The following is a 20,876-nucleotide window of genomic DNA, read 5'->3' as shown; positions in this document are numbered from 1 at the left end:
AGGAATTTGGTCAAGGGTGCAGTAACTATTATGTTTGTAGGTATACGCTAGGTGGTGCATTTTTGCTTTACATCTTACATTAAATTATTTAATAAAAACAAAACAGACGTACCTAAAATGAGTCCTATCTCGCAATTTCTGTCATTATGGGCCGCCGACATAAGAGTGCCGACGGCGTCATTCACAACAGCCACGACTTCAACCTCTACCGACGACGTCTGAAGTAGAAAAATAGAAACTTTGTATATCATGCATTCTTACGTAGGCACCGATTAACCCATAAAAATTTGCTCTACTGTAACAAGACACAATTATGCACCTGTCAATATTTTGCCCGCCCAGGGGGGCGGCGGGCTGACCCAGGGGAATTTGACATTTCAAAAAATTTGTTGTCTAAATCCCCACCCTAGAGACAACCTTTTTTGTCTAAATCCCACCCTAGAGTCCGGTTGGGACATCAAATGTTTGTCTAATTCCCGCCTGCCGGGAATGGCCTTCTGTCTAAAGTCCCGTGTATGCCCGCATCTCCCCCGGGCGGGCAAAATATTGACAGGTGCATTACAGACGATAAAGGAAGTAACTGACATTTTGCTGTCATAATAATGCCACAACAAAATGACTACAGAATCCCCACTAAAACAGAGTAATCGGAAGTTAGCAGAATAAAACGGGATGTACGGCGAGATGTTGCGAGGTTTGATTTCCGTAACGTTTGTGACGAAAACATAGAAGTGCAAACGCTGGAGTCATAATTATGATGTCTATTTCTCTTTTTGTTGTTTTTATTCATTCGGATCAAAACGAAAACAATAGGCCTAGGTCAACATACATAAGTAGGGCAATACCATTTCAGTATATTTCACCAGTCTTTAATAGTATTTTTAATGAGTTTCTTTTCTTTTTTTCAAATTGGTTGATCTACGGATGTACACGCTAGCCTTATCATATGATAAGGTGGCTATAGATAATAACCTTCCCCTACCATTTACTGGGAGGTCAAAATTACCACTCGTCAATTTTAAACAATCACCAGATTCTATAGAGTCTGCGCTGTCCTTTCTATTTATCTGAGGACAGATCCAGTGAGAATGCGTCAATAAAAAATGTATCAATGTTTTCTATACGCTTTTCCGAAGGCTGTAACTATTCTTTCTGTGACCGCTAGTTTTTCAACTTTGTTATCACTTTAACCTCCATACAATGAGCCTTTTCACGACGACATTATTGATCTAAGATTGAATTGTAAACAAGACCTTGAACTGCTGGTCAAGAGTGCGTGTAGTTCGAAATTTAAGTTGGATCAACAAAATATTTTCAATTTTAGAAGAAGACCTTTATGTGCAATTGAGCTCTCTCTGGTCCTTGACAGCAAGTCTTACTGTTTGTATTGCATAGCCTTTTTTTGCAATTGTTTGTTTGAAATACATTATGACCAAAGTTAAGTGTCCATAGACTGGCTACACTTGCCGCGACCTAGGCGCTTAAGTAGTGTTATGTTTCTTAAGTCTCTCGAATCACGTTGCGAGGAATTTTCCCTTTTTCGAAAAAAAAAAGTTTACTCCATCGGACTAGGACTGAAGTATCGGTGATATTTACACTCATGGATGAAAACTTACATTTTTTCGTTTCATCGCCTCATGTAGAAGGTAGCAAATGTCTTCGTTCACTACGCCTTCGCACCTAAAACCTTTCGTCCATTTTGAGAGCCTCGCTTTCGCAAGACCTTCCTGTTTGCATGGAAACGAGAATGTGAACCCCAATGGCAGCTTTTCGTTCTTTAAACTGTGATCGCGTATAAATCTATTGATACAGTCTGCTATATGGTCGAATAACTGCAAGAAAATATTACTATAAGCTTACAACAGCAAAGAAGTCATTCTAGAATAAAAGTTTATTAAAACAAGACTATAATTTTCTAAAGCTGTAGTTGAACTGCCTGCAAATTACACAATATGCTATGTTCTGACAAACCTTCATTTTTAAGTGTCTTGTACATATTTCATTTCGTTACCATAATTATACTGTCTAGTTAATGCGTGACTATTTAAATGACATAGTCAAAATAATTTGCATTATTATATAACGACGTAATAAACCACATGGTAGAAAACACGTTTTTGTCAATTTATGTTGTAGTCCTACAGGAACGAAAATGCTAATGTTGACTGACATAATGGAAAATTCTTGAACCGACGCTAAAATGCACTAATGACAATAAGCAAGTTTTACCTGTACACCGGTTCCAAGCATGATTCTTTGTGGTATGAGGTAGGTTTGACTCTGGATGTCCACGTCTCGTTCATTTATTACTACTAATAAAACACGGAAGTTTGTGCCACCCAAGTCTAATGCGAGGAATTTTCCCTTTTCTGAAAAAAAAAACAACAACAACAAGGTTAGTACGTAAAGTAATATTACCAGACTGTACATAAATTAACCCATGCATTCTCAAATTAATGTGGTCTGCAATTGCCACAATAACCACGTTAAGTGCAGTCGACTGACTGAAATAATATATTTACTAAGCCTTTATTATAAAGTTTATAGGGTTATTTTAACTTAATCGAATTATCTATACGTCATAATACCATAATAAAATGAAAGTAAATGTTTGTTTAAACCAAATATACTGAATAATACAGCATGTATATACGTTATTTGAAACATAAGTGATTAAAATCATATTCTGACGGTTCATTTGTATAACATTTACCTGTTCCGTCGGGAAGTGAGCGAACAAACGTCGGGAACATTTTTATATCGGCTAGGTAGTTTGAGTTGACATGAAGTCCATTGTTCATCTCCTCGTTAAGGAGATGCATCACCCGCCGGTACGTGAGGGACGACAGTTTGAACCCCTTAACAAACGCCTCGATCTGAAACAAACAAACTTTGACATTTAATTGGCGCAACTAAAACGCGTCTTTCTTTTTTTAATAATATTATTTACCGCCTGGAGCCAGCTACTGACCATGTAATTCCCGGGCGTTTTGCTTGGTTCTAACAACTAATGTTGCACCTGTAATAGTGCTGGAAAAACTAAAATGCACCGGCTCCTACAGGGATGACTGAAGGACAGAGCCAGGCACCTTTACCATTTGGTCATTGTCCTCGAGCACTCACAGCAAAGTGAAAATGAACCTTTAAAGACCTGAAAACATGATATATGACAAGCTGTCCCAGTTTGTCTGTATCTTTCATTAATATCATAAATACAATTTTCTACCACGACGTTGTTATCTACATCGCTACTATAATTACTTTTGCCAGTTTTTCACATAATTGTAAGCAGCCCTAGGGAAGGTCGTCACCATTACTAACAAATAAACTGCAAGGATTTCCTGAAATGTAATTACTTTTACTTGCACGGCTTTCCCAATTCGAAAATTTAGTTTTTCATGAATATTTTGAAATAATAAAAAAAAGTGCAAAGCCTGACACTATAAAGTATTTTTGTGGTGAAATATAATGTTGGTGGTGGGTGCTAGCGGATGGTACTACTGGTGGGTGTTAAAGGGGGATGCTAGCAGAAGGTGCTAGCGATGGGTGCTAGCGGAGGGTGATAGCGCTACCCTGTAGTTAGTTCAATAATGTTGCGGGTCGAGCGTTGGCATTGGTAGACAGTCTTCCTTTTTGAGCCAACGCAAGCTGTGATACATGTCAGATATAAGGTTGAAAAACGTGTTCTTGAAAATGTTTAAAAATATACTTTATGAAGAGATATATTACTGAAAAAGAAATGAGACCGACGGGGACGGACATGTCGGCAGTTAACATCAAGAATTTCACTGAAGACCGGCTGTTGATGAATTAATACAAACAACTATTATTAGCTATAACTTGTTCAATGATACGTCGGACAAATGGACAGTCGTAAAATTATATTTCTCATTAGTCTCTTGTTTCTACGTTGGATGATGACCATACAGCTAGTCTTGTAGGCATAAAATTGAGAGAGAAAAATGTTGAAAAAAAGTACCTTATCAATTCTGAATGATGTATCCATTTTATGCAAATCTTTTTAAAACACGGCGTTGCAAGGTAAACCGACAAGTTGGAAGTCCTCTGCACAAAAGAAAGCTGAGAGAATATTTATATCATTATGTACCTCTGCCAGTTGACAGATGTATTAATCGTATATTTTACGTTGTACAAACACTGGTGAAAGGGATACCCTTGATGTTTTTGTTTGACTAACTGGGTCAAGTTCAAGTGTATGCAAGTTTGCAGCCTTGACACAATGTCCTACAGATAAAACGCGACGGGAAAGTCTATTCTTCCGGGAAAGTTCATTTTTTGCAAATATTTTACCTTTCGCCCGGCGACCTAGTTGGCTGTTATATTGTAAATTACTTTCGTAAATCTATACTGCAATACGGAATATGTGGGAAATGCGCTTACCTGATGCAAATTTACATTGTACTTTTCTAGCTATTTAAGATATTCTTGGTCATTCAAAGTACAGTTGTTATTATTCACCTGTATGGTATCCTGTATGATATCTTGTATGATGTCCTGTATGAAATCTGACAATTTATCCTCTATTGATATCCAACATGATACCCTGTATGGTATATAGTGTTGATATCCTACATGATATTATGTATGATATTTGACATGATATATCCTTATGATATCCTGTATGATATCCTGTTTTGGTATCCTAAATGATATCCTATATGATATCTTGTATGGTATCTGACATGGTACCGTGTATGATATCCTGTTTTGATATCCTATATGATATCTTGTATGATATCTGACATGGTACCGTGTATGATATCCTGTTTTTGTATCCTATATGACATCCTGTATGATATTGACATGGTACCGTGTATGATATCCTGTTTTGGTATCCTATATGACACCCTGTATGATATCTGACATGGTACCGTGTATGATATCCTGTTTTGATATCCTATATGATATCCTGTATGATATCTGACATGTATGACATCCTGATTTGATATCCTATATGATGTCCTGCATGATGTCTGACATGCTCGAATGAACCTGATATGATCTATAACTGTACGCGTTTGGCTCTCTTAGCGGAACTAGGCAACACGTACAATGGTTGGAAGACAAGCCAGTTATCATAGACATCGATAAATGTTTTATATTGGTTAACTATTTGTTGTTTTCTTTATTTCCGAGGAAATTACTTTTTTAACATGTCACAGGTTGAAACTGAACTTTGTTTCAGCATGAATGGTCTTTTGTGATGTTAAATGACCGAAGCCTAAATAACAGTACCCTTACTTAAAACAAGAATTCCATCGAAAGACCGCTGCAAACTTTTCTTAAAGCTACTTTAAACCATTAACTGTCGACATTCTGACTAGAAAAAATGAGGTGTCACAGTTACATGACGAGTATGTAATAGTTTTTATGCCAATGTTAGTTTATTGCGTCAAGGTCTGCTTACGTTTTCTTGCCTTCACTTTGTCTCGGTTCAAGATCATTTCCTAGAAAGCCCTTGCGAGATAGAAAAAAAATGGTAATCTCAATCTTCAGATGCCATTTCAACGATGCAACTGTGGACCATTTCAACGATTCATTTGTCTAAAAAAATCTATAAAAAGCACCTTGCGGCACAAATAACGTAATGGTTCAAGTTAGTAGTTTTCACATTAAAAAAACAAACAGAATATGTAATGTTGTTTTGCGAATGTGGGAAACAGCTAACTTGATAATTTCACATCAGTACATTATCATTAAAACAGGTTTTTATACGGCAGAAATCAGCTAAAATGCTTTGGAAGCTTATAAAACGGACGTTGTTACACTTAACTTGATACTATCAGAATTTCCTGTCGATTCTAGATTTTAGGCCTAGATTAAATACAAAATATGTAATGTCTTATTATGCAGAGCATGTATTACACTAAACTGTATTACATATTAAACAAACAAACAAAATATACCTTTAATTTACAGTTGTGAAGATTGTGAGCAGTTTAGCTTAATAGTCATGTTAGTGTATGTTTCGCTATGTTTTAAAGATTAAACGGGTTTTTTTTAACAATTACTAGAATTTTGTGCATAGTTTTCATACACGTTGTGCGTTGACGGACATCAGGGTAGAACAATCGACCTTCCGCAAGCCGCAAGGATGACTTCTACGCATGACGGTATCATTCGGCGAAGATTGATGTAAGGGCAGGCCGAATGACGGTTATAGTTATTGATAAATGTTCTCTCTACATAAAAAGTTTATCATTAATATCAAACAATATAAAAGAACAAATGAGAAGCAAAACATTTCATCCAGTTTCATGCATACGAGATGTCTTCACATATTAATTGTTCACTTAGTTCACTGAGGACCAGTGCAGACTTATTTTTTTCACTAGTGTTTTGTTCATTGCTGTTCTTCTTTTTATCTATATTATCACTGTATGGGCACATGCATGCAATATCCATCGGACCGTTGTCTAGAGACTCGTTCATAAATGTGTGTCTAAAGGTACTGTGATAAAAGGCAATACGTTATACTCAGAAGTTTCAAATTTCTACGAAAACATATAAAAGGGGGATATTTTTGAATTATTTACGAACATATATATCTGTGTCGTTGAATAAAATCGGTGGTTTTGACAGACGATTGAATCAAAATTTTTTTGTGAGGTTTAGATCTAGCTGATGGCAGTCTTTCATATTTCTGCTAAATAATCTCTACACACTCCCGAACTGATAGACCAATCTTCAGCCCTTACAACCGTTAGAAAACGTACTCAACTGAGATATTTATCGTCATCAAACCGATACTTAACTCGTCGTCCAACCATTTCTCATGTTACCTAGTACAGTCCTTCCCTACGTATTCTAGTATGTAACTGTTAATTACTAATGAATGTATTCGGCATGCATCTGGCAGAGTAAATCATTCATAATTTTTGTCGTCTGCAGCAATATTTCACGAAGATGCATCTGATTTGCAAATGATACAAAAAATGTTCATGGTTAAGGTTTAGCAGTATATCACAAAACAACAGATTTTTTTTAACGAATGAACAGCATCTTGACACACAACGTATCTGTCCAATACATGTTTTACTGTTCTGCCCCACAGAGTTGGATACTTGAAATATTCTTACTGAGTTGACCCCCTTTAAATAAGAATGCCATTTGTAAAGAAATAAATGTAAAAAATTGTCAAAAACGATGTTTTACCTAGTTATGTAAAGTTTAAACACTCGCACGATGTTGCAAATGCATCAAAACGAAGACGTGTAACAGCTTTTAAAAAATGGTGAGTTTTTAAAGGCGCTGAACTGTCCAGAAGTGTGGCCACTTCATGCAGTCCCTTTCCGGAATTCAATACATATATCAGTAAATTCACAATGGTTTTGTAGAATAATATAAATGTTTTATACGCTGTTAAATTTTCATGTAAAACAATGCTTTCTTTCTATGATTTGATGACGTTCGAATTTTTTTCTCCGAAACATGGACCTATACCTTAAATTGTAGTTATTATGGTGGTTGATTTCTGCCATCTTGTTCTGACATTTTAGTGCGGACACATCAATACACCAAAACGATAAAAACTTCATAACTTATCGAATTTTGATCCTAAGCTACACCTGAAGATCGAAAAACGTCAAATTGCAAAATAGCTTTTAATTTCGGGCCAGCTCAGTCATCGAAATTTATAATATTCCAAAAGCCAAATTTCGATCTCGTATTGAATGAACAGCCTGTTCCAAGATTGATATTGAAATGAAAAAGTCAAATATGGAGCAAGCAATTAGTGTCGAGCCATCTCGAAAATCGTACTTCAAATTTTGAAAAGCTGAATTTCAGTATAATATTGAAACTGCGATCTGCTCAAGATTCAAAGATTAAAAATCGTGCAAGATCGGCTATATCGAAATTCAAGTTTTTATGCCCCCGGCATCTACTGATGCGGGAGGCATATAGTGATTGTCCTGTCCGTCCGTCCGTCCGTCCGTACGAGGTTAACTAAATCGGGCCGTTTCGTCTAGCATCAATACCCTTACTAGAATGACTTGATACTAATGCAGATGTAACCTGTAACCATTCCTCATCTTCAGACATCACCTGACCTCAGTTTGACCTTGACATTGAACTTGACCTCGTTTTGGACTTAGGTTGCTTTGTATCGACAAGGATGCCACCGGGGGCATCAAGCGTTTATTGAACACAGCTCCTTGTTAAAAATCTAAATAGATTATTCTCGGTATTATATTTCAAGCATGCTCGAATTTTCAAAGCAATCGAATTTAAAACTGGTGTTGAATGTGAAACTATCTTTTAAACAGCCAGCTTCCGGGAAAACCCGGTACTGGTGTCATATGAGAAGTCATGGTCGTGACTCCTTTCACGATGCTCGAACCCACGACCCCTGGGTTGAGCGGCCGACACATTATTCACTGGACGACCGATCCCCTCAAAATATTTGAATTTCGGTCATCCTGCTGGATCTAATTTCAATTCTGCCTCGAAATTCGACGAATTCTTTTTATTTTAATTTCCATTTCCGAGTCTGTGCGAAATTCAATGTAAGCGAAATTCAACATCATCCTTTCAAAATTCTACTTCTAACTTGCCCAAAATATGCCGCCTAAAATTTCAACGTTTCTTTTTTAAATTTTGAACTTCGATTCTCAAGCTGTTTAAAATTGACTATTGGCTGTAAACAAATCATATTATGGAGCGTCCACTAATTTACAGTTATCCGCGTTACACCGTATAGTGGATAACTGTTGTCCTGTCATAGCTGCATTACAAAACATGTAGAACAAGTTTTGGTATAGCCAAAGGCGTGGCTTTATGCTATATAAATAGAAGTAATAAGGGGGGTATTCCGTTCTAGCGAGATTTTTCTGGAGTCACCTTCAACTTTTCAAAAAATCGAAGTTGTTATTTTATTGTTGTTAAGCGTGTACTATATTTATATTTGTAGGAAATGAATTTCATGTAGAGGCATAGTGCATATAAGTGGGCATAAAATGTAATAGATGCAGCCTATGCATATGAAAGTATTTCATTCACGCAATTCAGCAGTTTGTAGTTAATCTGTGTACTTAACTGAATATTTGTTTTGACATTTAGCAAAAATGTTTTTTCATTTTAATCCATGAACCAAGAAAGTCGGGGGGTGGAAACACCTTTCTGTTTGCAGCATTTGGATATCACTACCTCCCCCCTCCCCCTCCAAATTTAAATAGATAATTAAAAGATGAGGGTTAAAAAGATATATAAATAGGAGTTAGGGGTTGGGCAGCCGGCTCGCAGTTTCCCGACTTTCTTTTAAAACAGTATTCTTACAAACATGAAAGAGGCACGGTAAAAATTCTAATGTTCCCTTACAAAATGTTTTATTTTGAAGAACAAGATAGTTATGTTGTATCAAGAGGACATTAAATGGCAATTATATTGTTGAAATTATTTGTTATTGTAGAATCTGACTCTTGACCTGAATAAATCATTCTCGCACCATGCACAAAAGTGTTTAGTCTTTTGTTATAATAGTTATTGTAAGGAAGCTGAGAAGGGACTTTATAAATCCGTACATGTGTGCTGTTTAGCGGGTGAGAAGATATCAGTCTTTACCGTTAAGGAGCTTAAATTCCGTAAGAATTGACGGAAACATACGAGAATGTTCGAGTCTTTCCGGTAAGGAAAAAAAACCTATACTCATCTGCAAAATGCTTAAAAAAGACCATTTTCATCTTCACCTAGAAAACTGAAATTAGTATGAAACAATAGCTAAATGAATATAGATTACTAAGTCGTTTGCAAAGGTCTTTAAGCAGACATAAGAATCTATTTATTCTTTGTTAAACAGAAGAAATTTCAGCAAATTATCCATATTTTACTATATTTCTAATTGTAGATAGGCAGACATAAAGTATACGAAAAAAAGACCATTTTCTTTTAAATTAATTTTTAAAATAAAATATTCATAAGAAAGACAATGCATTGAATATTATCACATCGTCTGCAAAGCTAAAATACCTATAATACTTTTTCCATGAATTTAAATAAAGTAAAGGGCTCCTTCTTTGCGCTATATAAAATATTTTCACTCATGTGAAAAATCGATGGGTCTAATTTTCCCATATGACGCCAATTACGGGGCGTATGAACGACAAATTCAAATGTCGTGTTGTCGTTCTGGAACGGATAAAATTGTCGTATTGTCATCGAGTCTGATTGTTTTTTGTTCTGGCCTATTTGAAGGACGCCAACAAACCATCTCGCTAGAACGACATAAAAGGAAAACGATACGACAGATATTAGGTATTTGTCGTTAAAACGACAAATGTGAACATGGCGTGTTTGCGGGAAACCAATAAGTCAAACAAACAATTCTCTTGGCCTGTTTGCGGCCCCGTAAGAACGACATGGCGTGTTTGCGGGAAACCAATAAGTCAAACAAACAATTCTCTTGGCCTGTTTGCGGCCCCGTAAGAACGACAAATATCTCATTTGCCCTATTTGCATTCTGGCACGCTGCACTCTTCCCAAGCGTCATTACGCCAGAACAAAATGGCAGATATCAACTACCGTAAGTTACTGTCAGGAGTAGAGGACAAACAATTTACTTAAACTAACGACGTACTAGACGGACAAGTCCACCACAATAAATAAATGTTAAATAATAGTACAGGTATAGCTGACTCTTCCGTCTTTATTACTCAACGCGAACCGAACAGTTAACATACTTCTTGTGATATGACCTGAAGTGACAGCTATATAGCTAAGACTTCATCCCCAGAAATAATGAGTTTTGAGAATCCATGTGCTCTTATTTTCTTCATCTGAAGGTGTCAAGTTAACCTGTTAAGGTAGTTATGTATGTCTTAGAAACCAAAAGTGATGGCGTAAAGTCATTTATCCGTAGAAACACAGATGAAAGACCGGACGACAGTGTTAACCGGCAACGTTTCTAACCAAAAACTTCTAACACGCGAAAAACGAAAAACAATCAAAGTAGCTCATAATATCAGCATGATCTCTAAAATCATGGACAAAAACGCAGGGATTTAAACATTTTGCCTAGCCAGATTGTTAAAGGATGTTTTCTTTACGGGATAATGTCATCAAATTATGTTTTCCCATAGATTCCCATTATGAAAACTTGAGATACTACTTCTTTTTGACCCAAGCCAAAGAAAGTCTTGTTTTATTGGCTGAAAACTCGATCGAAAAAAAAAAAAACCTTGTAAATTTCATTATACCTATCAGCCATGTTTCCTGATAAATGATGAGAAACAAAAACCTATATTCTGATTAATATCGTCTGCCAAAAGGAACATTAGATTTTTTAAGCACGGTGTTGGGTTTTAACGGTAACACGCGCAAGAGTGCTTGAAATCAAATTATGACAATAATAGTGTGGAAGAGGAAAGAGGTTTTAAGTGTATATAAATAAAAATTTGGCTTTCTCTCCACTGTTATCCCAGGATAATAAATGGTGTTTAAATTAAATAATTCATTTGCGACACTTTGTTGTCTTAATGCCATGCTGAACAAGCACGTACCAGCATCAACATCACAGAAAACAGGTGACAACTAACAACATAATGGCTGCTGAATGCCTCTGTGACAGTAGCATACCTGCACAACATAAACTATAAATGGGCCTGTCTGTTAAACGGAACAGCCATATCTAATAAAAGACAAGAGATCACAGAGTGATCTTGGCGCCCACCAATGTGCCATTTTTGAGTGTTCCAAATTTCAAGACTTACTGACTAGCTCAAGGTCAAATTTCATTTCCGTACACAACACTGTGCATGTGGTCCAAATTCAAAAGCTGTAGCTTGAGAAATGTGAAAGTAGGTCACTAGATCAATTTCAAGGACAAAGTTCTTTGTACACAAAACTATGCATGTGCATCAAGTTTGAAGGCTGTAGTTTGAGAAATTTGAAAGTAGGTCACTAGGTCAATCTTAAGGTCACAGTTTATTTTGGTACAAAAAACTATGTAAGTGGTCGAAATTTGAAGGCTGTAGCTTGAGAAATGTGAAAGTAGGTCACTAGGTCAATGTCAAACTTTGTTTCGGTACACAATCCTATGCATGTGGTCTAAATTTGAAGCCTGTAGCTACAGAAATGTGAAAGTAGGTCACTAGGTCAATCTTAAGATCAAAGTTCATTTCGGTACACAAAACTAAGCAAGTGGTCCAAATTTGAAGGCTGTAGCTGAGAAATGTGAAAGTAGGTCACTAGGTCAAAATCAAGGTCAAATTTTATCTCGGAACACAGAACTATGCATGTGGTCCAAATTTGAAGCCTGTACCTTCAAAAATGTAAAAGTAGGTCACTAGGTCAATGTAAAGGTCAAAGTTTGTTCGGTACACAAAACTATGCAAGTGGTCCAAATTTGAAGGCTGTAGCTCGATAAATGTGAAAGTAGGTCACTAGGTCAAAATCAATGTCAAATTTTTTTCGGAACACAGAACTATGCATGTGGTCCAAATTTGAAGCCTGTGCCTTCAAACATGTGAAAGTAGGTCACTAGGTCAATGTAAAGGTCAAAGTTTGTTTCGGTACACAAAACTAAGCATGTGGTCCAAATCTGAAGGCTGTAGCTTGAGAAATGTGAAAGTAGGTCATTAGGTCAAAATCAAGGTCAAATTTCATTTCGGAACACAAAGGTCAACTCATGTCAAGGTTCATCTTGCCACTCAAAACCATACATGTGGTCCAAATTTGAATATTGTAGGTTATTGACAAGAAGATTTTAAAAGCTTTTCCCTATATAAGTCTATATGAACCATGTGACCCCCAGAACCACTAGATGATGCTACATAACAAATATCAAAGCCTAGGTTTTGTGGTTTGGGCAAGAAGATATTCAAAGTTTTTCCCTATATAAGTCTATGTAAACCATGTGACCCCGGGGCGGGGCCATATTTCACCCTAGGGGATAATTTGAAAATCTTAGTAGAAGACCACTAGATGATGTCACATACAAAATATCAAAGTCCTAGGCCCTATGGTTTGAACAAGAGGTTTTTCAAAGTTTTCCCTATATAAGTCTATATAAAACCATGTGACCCCCGGGGCGGGGCCATATTAGACCCCGGGGAAATAATTTGAATCATCTTGGTAGAGGACCACTAGATGATGCTTCATACCAAATATCAAAGCCCTAGGCTCTGTGGTTTTGGACAAGAAGATTTTCAAAGTTTTTCCCTATATAAATCTATGTAAATTATAGAAATAAACAAAGGGCCATAACTCACTAAAAAGTTGTTGAACCAGTCTGATTTTCAGGGGGACACAACTTGAGTACCAATACATCATTCTGACAAAGTTTGGTCAAAATGCCCCTGGTAGTTTCTGAGGAGATGCGATAACGAGAAATTGTTAACGGAAGGACGGACGGACGGACGGAAGGACGTCGGACCACGGACGCAGAGTGATTTGAATAGCCCACCATCATCAGATGGTGGGCTAAAAAACATGCAGTGGCACATTTATGGCATGTCTATTACATGATAATGCGACATTTTGGCATACGATAAAGAAGACTAATGGACATTTAGTATATGTATGCTAAAAGAAACTGCGACAATTATTAACCCTTATAATTATGCATAAAAGGGGCATTCAAATACGAGGGGCGTTCAATATGTAATGTTACTCCGTACGTAGTTCCGTAACCGCTTATTATTTTTAAATGCGGTTTTCGGCACATTATAGAGCAATTTATTGGCAACACAGTGATATATCAATTATAAAAATCGGTGGATTCAAAGTAAAAATATAATCATTTGAGTGAGGTGTACTCGGGTATACTGGACAATTTTATCTCCAAAGTATTGAGATTGTAATATGCAATTCCTTGATTCTACTATTCAACGACTAGAGGTATAGTTCGGTTTTCAGTTGAAACAGATAAAACAAATCATGATATTCACAAAAACATATGAAACTAAAAAAAAAAGAAAAGTTAATAACAGTTCTAAATTGAGTGTGTATATTTTTACTCGAAAAATGATAAGGTGAGTACAATAAGCCTCTGCAATTTTGTCAGGCGCGATAATCGTCGTTTAAAAAAAAATATTGTATTTTAAGTTGATACTAGTACCTTAATTCTCGATTGCGAAGCTAGTTCTTACAACTTTGATTAATCGCTCTCAACACTCATTCCAGATGGAATCTCGAGTTTAGATTTTTCAGTTGTGTTGTGAAATTAAAAACGAAATAAATAGTTTAAAACAAATGCAGATTCATCCAAATTGCTGTACCTTGTAGTAAAATGATTGAATTTTGTGATTTTACAAGTCATTCTATTTTTCTGAGACTCTGGGTGTCCAGGACAAACTTGAATTATAATTATGGTCCAGTATACCTGAGTACACCTCACAAAAATGATTATATTTTTACTTTGAACCTGCCGATTTTTATGATTTATATAGCATTGTGTTTCCAATAAATTGCTATACATTGTGGCGAAGGCCGCATCTAAAAATAACCAGCGGTTACGGAACTACATACGGAGTAACATTACATACTGAACGCCCCTCGTAACTGCGACATTCATCAACCTCATGTATGCACAACATAAATTGTAAAGGAATATATCCGACTGCACATTCAATACATGTCTGCGACATTTATTATTCGCTGTCTGCTAAGCATAGAATGTAGAATTACAGTATGCACATCGCAGCACATGGTCATTCAATACATGTCCGTTAATGCTTCTGTGACATTTATTATCTTACGACATAATTGGCATTACATGTAGAAGAATAATACATACGTGGTCATTCAATACACATCTGTTAAATCTATTGTGGCCTAATTATTATGTTTAGCATAAATTAAAAGATCGATCAGAATATATAAGAGAAATGATTAAAAAAAACTAAAGATGCTTTTGTAGAAAAGCGCATGTCTCCCCCAATGCATAGTCGTATAGGCAAGCAGTCAATAGGGGATAGGAGCGAAAGTCAGAGGGACACTGATGGTTGGTTGCAATATGGATCATCTACTTGGCATGTCCAATCATCCCACTAAGTTTCAACATTCTGGACCTAGTGGTTCTAAAGTTATGAATTTGAAACGGTTTTCCATGAACAGGCCCCTGTGACCTTGACCTTTGATCGAGTGACCCCAAAATCAGTAGGGGTCCTCTACTCTGCATGTCCAATCATCCAATTAAGTTTCAAACATTCTGAGTCAAGTGGTTCTCAAGTTATTGATTAGAAAGCGCTTTCTATGTTGAGACCCCTGTGACCTTGACCTTTGACGGAGTGACCCCAAAAACAAAAGGGGCCCATCTATTCTGTAAGTCCTATCAACCTATTAAGTTTGAAGGTTCTAGGTCAAATGGTTCTCAAGTTATTGATCGGAAATGGATTTCCATGTTCTGTCCACTGCGACCTTGACCTTTAATAGAGTGACACCAAAATCAATAAAGATCATCTACTTTGCATATCCAATCATCCCATGAAGTTCCAGCATTCTGGGTCAAGTGGTTCTCAAGTTACTAAAATGAAATGGTTTTCCATGTTCAGGCCCATGTGACGTAAACCTTTAATAGAGTAACCCCAAAATCAATAGGGGTCATTTACTCTGTATGTCCAATCATCCTATGAAGTTTTAACTTTCTGGGTCAAGTGGTTCTCAAGTTTATGATCGGAAATGGGTTTTCATGTTTAGGCCCCTGTGACACTGACCTTTGATGGAGTGACCCCAAAAACAATAGGGGTCGTCTACTCCATAAGGCCTGCCAACCTATGAAGTTTGAAGGTTCTAGGTCAAATGATTCTCCAGTTCTTGATCGGAAATGAAGTGTGACGGACGGAGGGAAGGACGGACGGACAGGGCAAAAACAATATGTCTCCCCAATGGGAGGGGGAGGAGAGACACAAATATCTAGTCGGTAGCCAGACTAAGCACAAATTTATATGTTTGGGAATTTATTAATGCTACTGTTATTATTATTGCGTGGCATAATTAGTATCATGCGCAGAAGAAAAGTATGTATTGGGACATTCAATATATTAAGTTAATGCTACTGTGACATTTATTATCCCATGTTATGCATAGCATTAAGCGTAACGAATGTATTGGGACATTCAATACACTATTATACATTATGTTAATGCAACTGACGCATTTATTATCCAGTACGTGTGCGTTTAACATACCTCAGTAGAAACAAAGAGCAAACATTCAATGCATAATATAATATTTCACGTTAACGTGTAAACGTTGAGTCAACAAATGCGTCAGTACTAAAAAGAAAAAAATGCGATCTATATATACATCAACTGGAGCCAACGAAAAGAAAAAGAATCCAAATGTATGCATATAAGATACGCAAATTCTATCTAGCTTACGGTCATGATGAATTTGTTTACATGGTATTAAATGTATATAATCATGGCCAGGTCAAACCAGGAGTATACTGACGTAGCACTTGTTATTTTTGTGGAAATTTCTCATACAGGCTTGGTGGAAGGCTAGTAACAATAACGAGAGACTTGTGAGAGAAGACGTCTGTTCAAAATCATGGTAAAAATTGCAGGGCCACTGAACAGATTTGCCGAAAAGTCACAAAACACAACTTTACAGCTTGAGCAAGTATTGCCTGTGACATTATTATAGATATATGTGTATGGTAGATACGAATTTTAATGTTATAAAACAGCACCTAAACTTTCTCACTACGAAAAAAAAAAAAGAAAAAGAAAAAAAAAAAAGAAATGCAACATAATACAAAATGGTGAACACTAACATTTATAACATGAACAATTTTAACTTCCTCTTTTCTACGCTAACTGCCATACATACAGCATAATGAGTGTATATAATAACTCTTTAAGTAGTTCCCAACACGTTTAATCGTATTTATTTTGTATATATTTGCATGTGACAGCTGTGTTCATAAACCATGACAATGGGTTAGGTTAGATAAAAACTGCTTTAGTCTGTTCTATTTATTTACTATTTTGAGAACTCCTGAATTCATTTATGGATATCATAAAAATTAATATTGTGATACCTAGGGCAGTAGATTTGTGTCTATGTTCGATTTTTATATTATGTTCAAAAATCGGACACATATACGTTTACTTGTTTATATTTCTGTTCGATTATCGCATACAAGTAACTATTTTCATGTTACGTTTGTTCGATGATAATGTATTTAATTATCGCGCAGACTTTGTTTTAACTATATTTATATGTCTACTATTCGAAGACATATTTGCTACATTACTGTATATCATATTATGCGTTCAATAATCGAAGACACTTTTGGTACAAACGTCTAAATGTGTGTCCAATAATCGAAGACTTATTTAATACATGCTACTTCGTGTTCGACTTTTAAGCGACAGCTAATCACCAAAAAATGTGTTTTTATCATCCTTGTAATATCGTGTTTGTTTTCTTTTGAGGGTATTGACTGCGGTATTGTTGCTTTTTCGAACATGACGACTATCCCAAAAATGATAAAACAAAGTGCCCAGTTAACGGTTGGGGTTAGAACTGAAGTATAGAATTTTACAACTTTAACAACGTATACAATCCAATACATAAGTTTATAAAATTTAAGCGTATAAAAGTGGGATTTTTGTCAATTTTTAAAGGATATTTTACCTTTAAGATTTATCTTTTGTAACATGTTTACTTTAAACACAAAATCTGTCTCCTGTTCATAATGTTGTTGCAGTTTAAAAGATATAACTTGACACCCACAAGGGAACAAAAAAGGATACAAAATGTGCTGAAAACGCAATTATTATTTGATATCTATAAGTCTAACATTACAATGCTGCAGCAGCCGAGTCTGTAAAATGATAATGATGTTGATAAAAACAAGTCGAAATATGAACCAAGTACATTTTAGGCTTACAGTATTTTCTTGTTAGTTTTCTTTACAGAGTCTTTAAAAATGTATATTGTAATCAAATTACAATTCACGTGAATAAAATGAGATAGGAAAAATTAAGTACATACATTATCCTTCATTTAGAATGCCAAACAAAATGATAACAGGAATGATACTAATTAATACTAGTCCGGAAGAAACAAGACCATGGATGATATTATTAAAATAAGAACCAAAATGGACCTTTTTAACACAAACAATTTACTATTTTAATCGGTTTTATTTCGTGCTGCCTCTTTCTTAATATTACTGTTACCTACTAATACAATTATACCTAATTAAAAACAAAATAAGAAACACTGAAAAATGGCTGTTTTCGCAAAAAAAAAAAAAAAAAAAAAAAAAAAAAAAAAAACATGGAAACATGAAACATGCGTGACCCATGGAAATATTCAATTATTTATATATCCTGCTTTCCATAACAATATTTCTTTATTTGTCTAGATATTTGTCAATTATTGATAATATTTTTATTGATTATCTGGATATGTTAAAGAAGCTCTTACTAATGCAAACTTTTAACTGTTGAACGATATTATTTCTTGTTCATTCTCCACATAAGTAATTATCAGCTTTAAACTATTAAACGCACTATAATCATTTTGTCATGTTACGTTGACTGTCACGTTGACTTTAAATTTGCAAAGAAAATGTGAGGTAGCGAGTGCACTTTGTACTTAATAAAGTATCTGTTCTGTTCTGTTGTGTTGTGTTCTTACAAAAAGAGAGATACCCTACAGCCCATATTTTTTTTTTGTAAAACTGAATAAACACGAATATTTATTAGTAACTGATAATAGCTGTATCAAGAATAGATTTTGTTTCACAAATTTATAATCAGCAATAAAAATAACAGGAAATAAATTATCCCAAAGATATAACGAAATGTTGTTATAAAGATATTAAGACATATATATTTAGTGATCGTTTAAGTGCAGCACAATATATAGCACCATAGATACAAGGACATTGTGAATCAATATACTGAACAATAGATAAATAAACAGCGGGCCTTTAAAAACACAGCTCAATGAATTACTAAAAAAAAAAAATCTGCAAGAAAATTGCGAGTCTTTAAAAAAAACTCATGTATTTATTTTTAAAAGACGAGCATTTAAAAAAATCACGGGGGAGGTCCGTCGTGTAAGAAGTAACAAACAGAAAGTAATTAACAAATCTTGTTGTTTCACATTCTACCTACATTCGTACAAATTACTTCATTTATATTATTATTATTATTATCATTATTATTAAATAAATAGTCTAGCACCAGTTCCTAAGCTGATCAATAGTTCGGACTAAGTGTCTTGGCACGACTTTTCCACTCAATGGCCGTACCCTACATAATAATTAGCCGAACGCTGCAAACTGGCATCTGCTATTATGAATCTGCTAATATCAAAAACTAAATCAAATTTCATGTGCGTTATAACGCACGTACAAACGCAAGATTACTCATACTCAATGTATGCAATAATGACTTTTTCCTTCGCTGGGGCCTCCTTTTTAAATGATTTTAAGCAAAATCGACAGTGCAGACTTGTTAAACCATACTATATAATTCTATACGTTTATTAATATAAATGCATAAACTAATATACTGCAAAATCTTTCTTTTCTTTTGATTGAAGCAAGAGCATATATGACAATCCTGCTAAACACAGAAACTAATCATATTAAGAAAACGCATTTCCGTGTTTTTTAACCTTCATTTGTTTTTTTTTTCCTGAAAAGCAAAAGATCAATGAACTCGTAATATCTGTGTCTTACGACATGTTGCATTTCGAACATATTTCGAACATATTTCTGAGTTTCTGGCGATATTTCTTCAGACTCCTACTTACTGCTAATTTTAGATTTGTTTGACCTTTGTCAAGGACATATGAGAAAATATGAAGGTGTGTTCAGCCACACACCACATATCAACCAATCACAAGGCTCGTTACAACCGGCAGCAAAATATATCGGCCAAAATATGGCTATATCACAAACAAACAAACAATCTCTTAAGATCAATATTCTATCGACACCTTTCATATAAACAATCGCTTTAATATAGACAAATGTAGCAATATTTTATTCGGAATATTGCATACAACATATTATATAATATTCTGTAATATCTTCCAGCAGAATAAGCTAACAAAGTTGCAACAATAACAGAGAAATCTTTTAAGTATGATGTATATTTTCTACGTATGTCTTATTCTATCGTAAGATCATGCGTATCATTTAAAATCAACAATGTTTGTGTTAAATGTAGGCCAAATAGATAAATACAATGTCAAAATTAGGTCATCGACTTAACCGTGGTGAAGTATCAACTATCAATTTTACTTGTTTAACAGGCCGGTTAAATATGGGTTAACATACATAAAGTACTTTAAAACATACCTTTTCATATTTCGTGAGTTTTTCTGGGGTTGTCGGCATTCCAAAGAATCTCTTAACTATATAGATTCCAAAAAATGTTCAAATAATCGCACAGTTAATCCTTAATAATATTATAAACCTTCCAATGTTAACATGTATCAGCTAATATAAGAGCTTCGGCTATGTTGTTAAATCTCATGAATATGCATTGCTAGCCTCGTTTTGAAACGCTGACGTTCGTATTGCATCATCTCAAGAGGTAAACAAAACACTGTTTTGGATGAGTTCCAAGTACTCTCTAGTCTGTGCAAATAAAACTCCACTAAAATGCCAATTATTCCTTTTAGAAATATGTTTAAACTTCTTATGTGACAAGAACACTTTGCAATATGTATTATGCAGTGTTTTTATCGTTTATTTCATTCGCTGGCCGGACAAACGCTCGATAATATTCGCCTATTTATAATATTTGACTGGCAACGTTAATTAGATCAGTACGTGCGCGTTGTATTGTAAATATAGCTACATTTATCTTAAAATAAATCTGTAAAGCTCTATTAACCCAGTGTCTGGCTATGAAAAGATAATTAATTACTAATTAAGTTAATTA

At 35.2% G+C, this 20,876-nt stretch overlaps 1 protein-coding gene across 1 annotated transcript in view; it reads right to left on the bottom strand.

Moving 5' to 3' along the window:
• LOC123547079 (hexokinase-2-like) overlaps window positions 1–20,457 on the bottom strand; it is a 33,675-nt gene extending 13,218 nt beyond the window's left edge. The window contains 5 exon segments of the mRNA XM_045333857.2: window positions 113–218; window positions 1,617–1,832; window positions 2,230–2,369; window positions 2,714–2,876; window positions 20,288–20,457. Coding sequence (XP_045189792.2) covers window positions 113–218; window positions 1,617–1,832; window positions 2,230–2,369; window positions 2,714–2,876; window positions 20,288–20,326 — 664 coding nt within the window. The 5' untranslated portion in view covers window positions 20,327–20,457.
• Between the last annotated feature and the right edge of the window lie 419 nt (window positions 20,458–20,876).

This window comes from Mercenaria mercenaria, chromosome 9, assembly GCF_021730395.1.
Source record: "Mercenaria mercenaria strain notata chromosome 9, MADL_Memer_1, whole genome shotgun sequence".
Taxonomy (NCBI): Eukaryota; Metazoa; Mollusca; class Bivalvia; order Venerida; family Veneridae; genus Mercenaria; species Mercenaria mercenaria.
The sequence above is the reverse complement of the archived record's forward strand: the minus strand, read 5'-3'. Positions and strand labels throughout refer to the sequence as shown.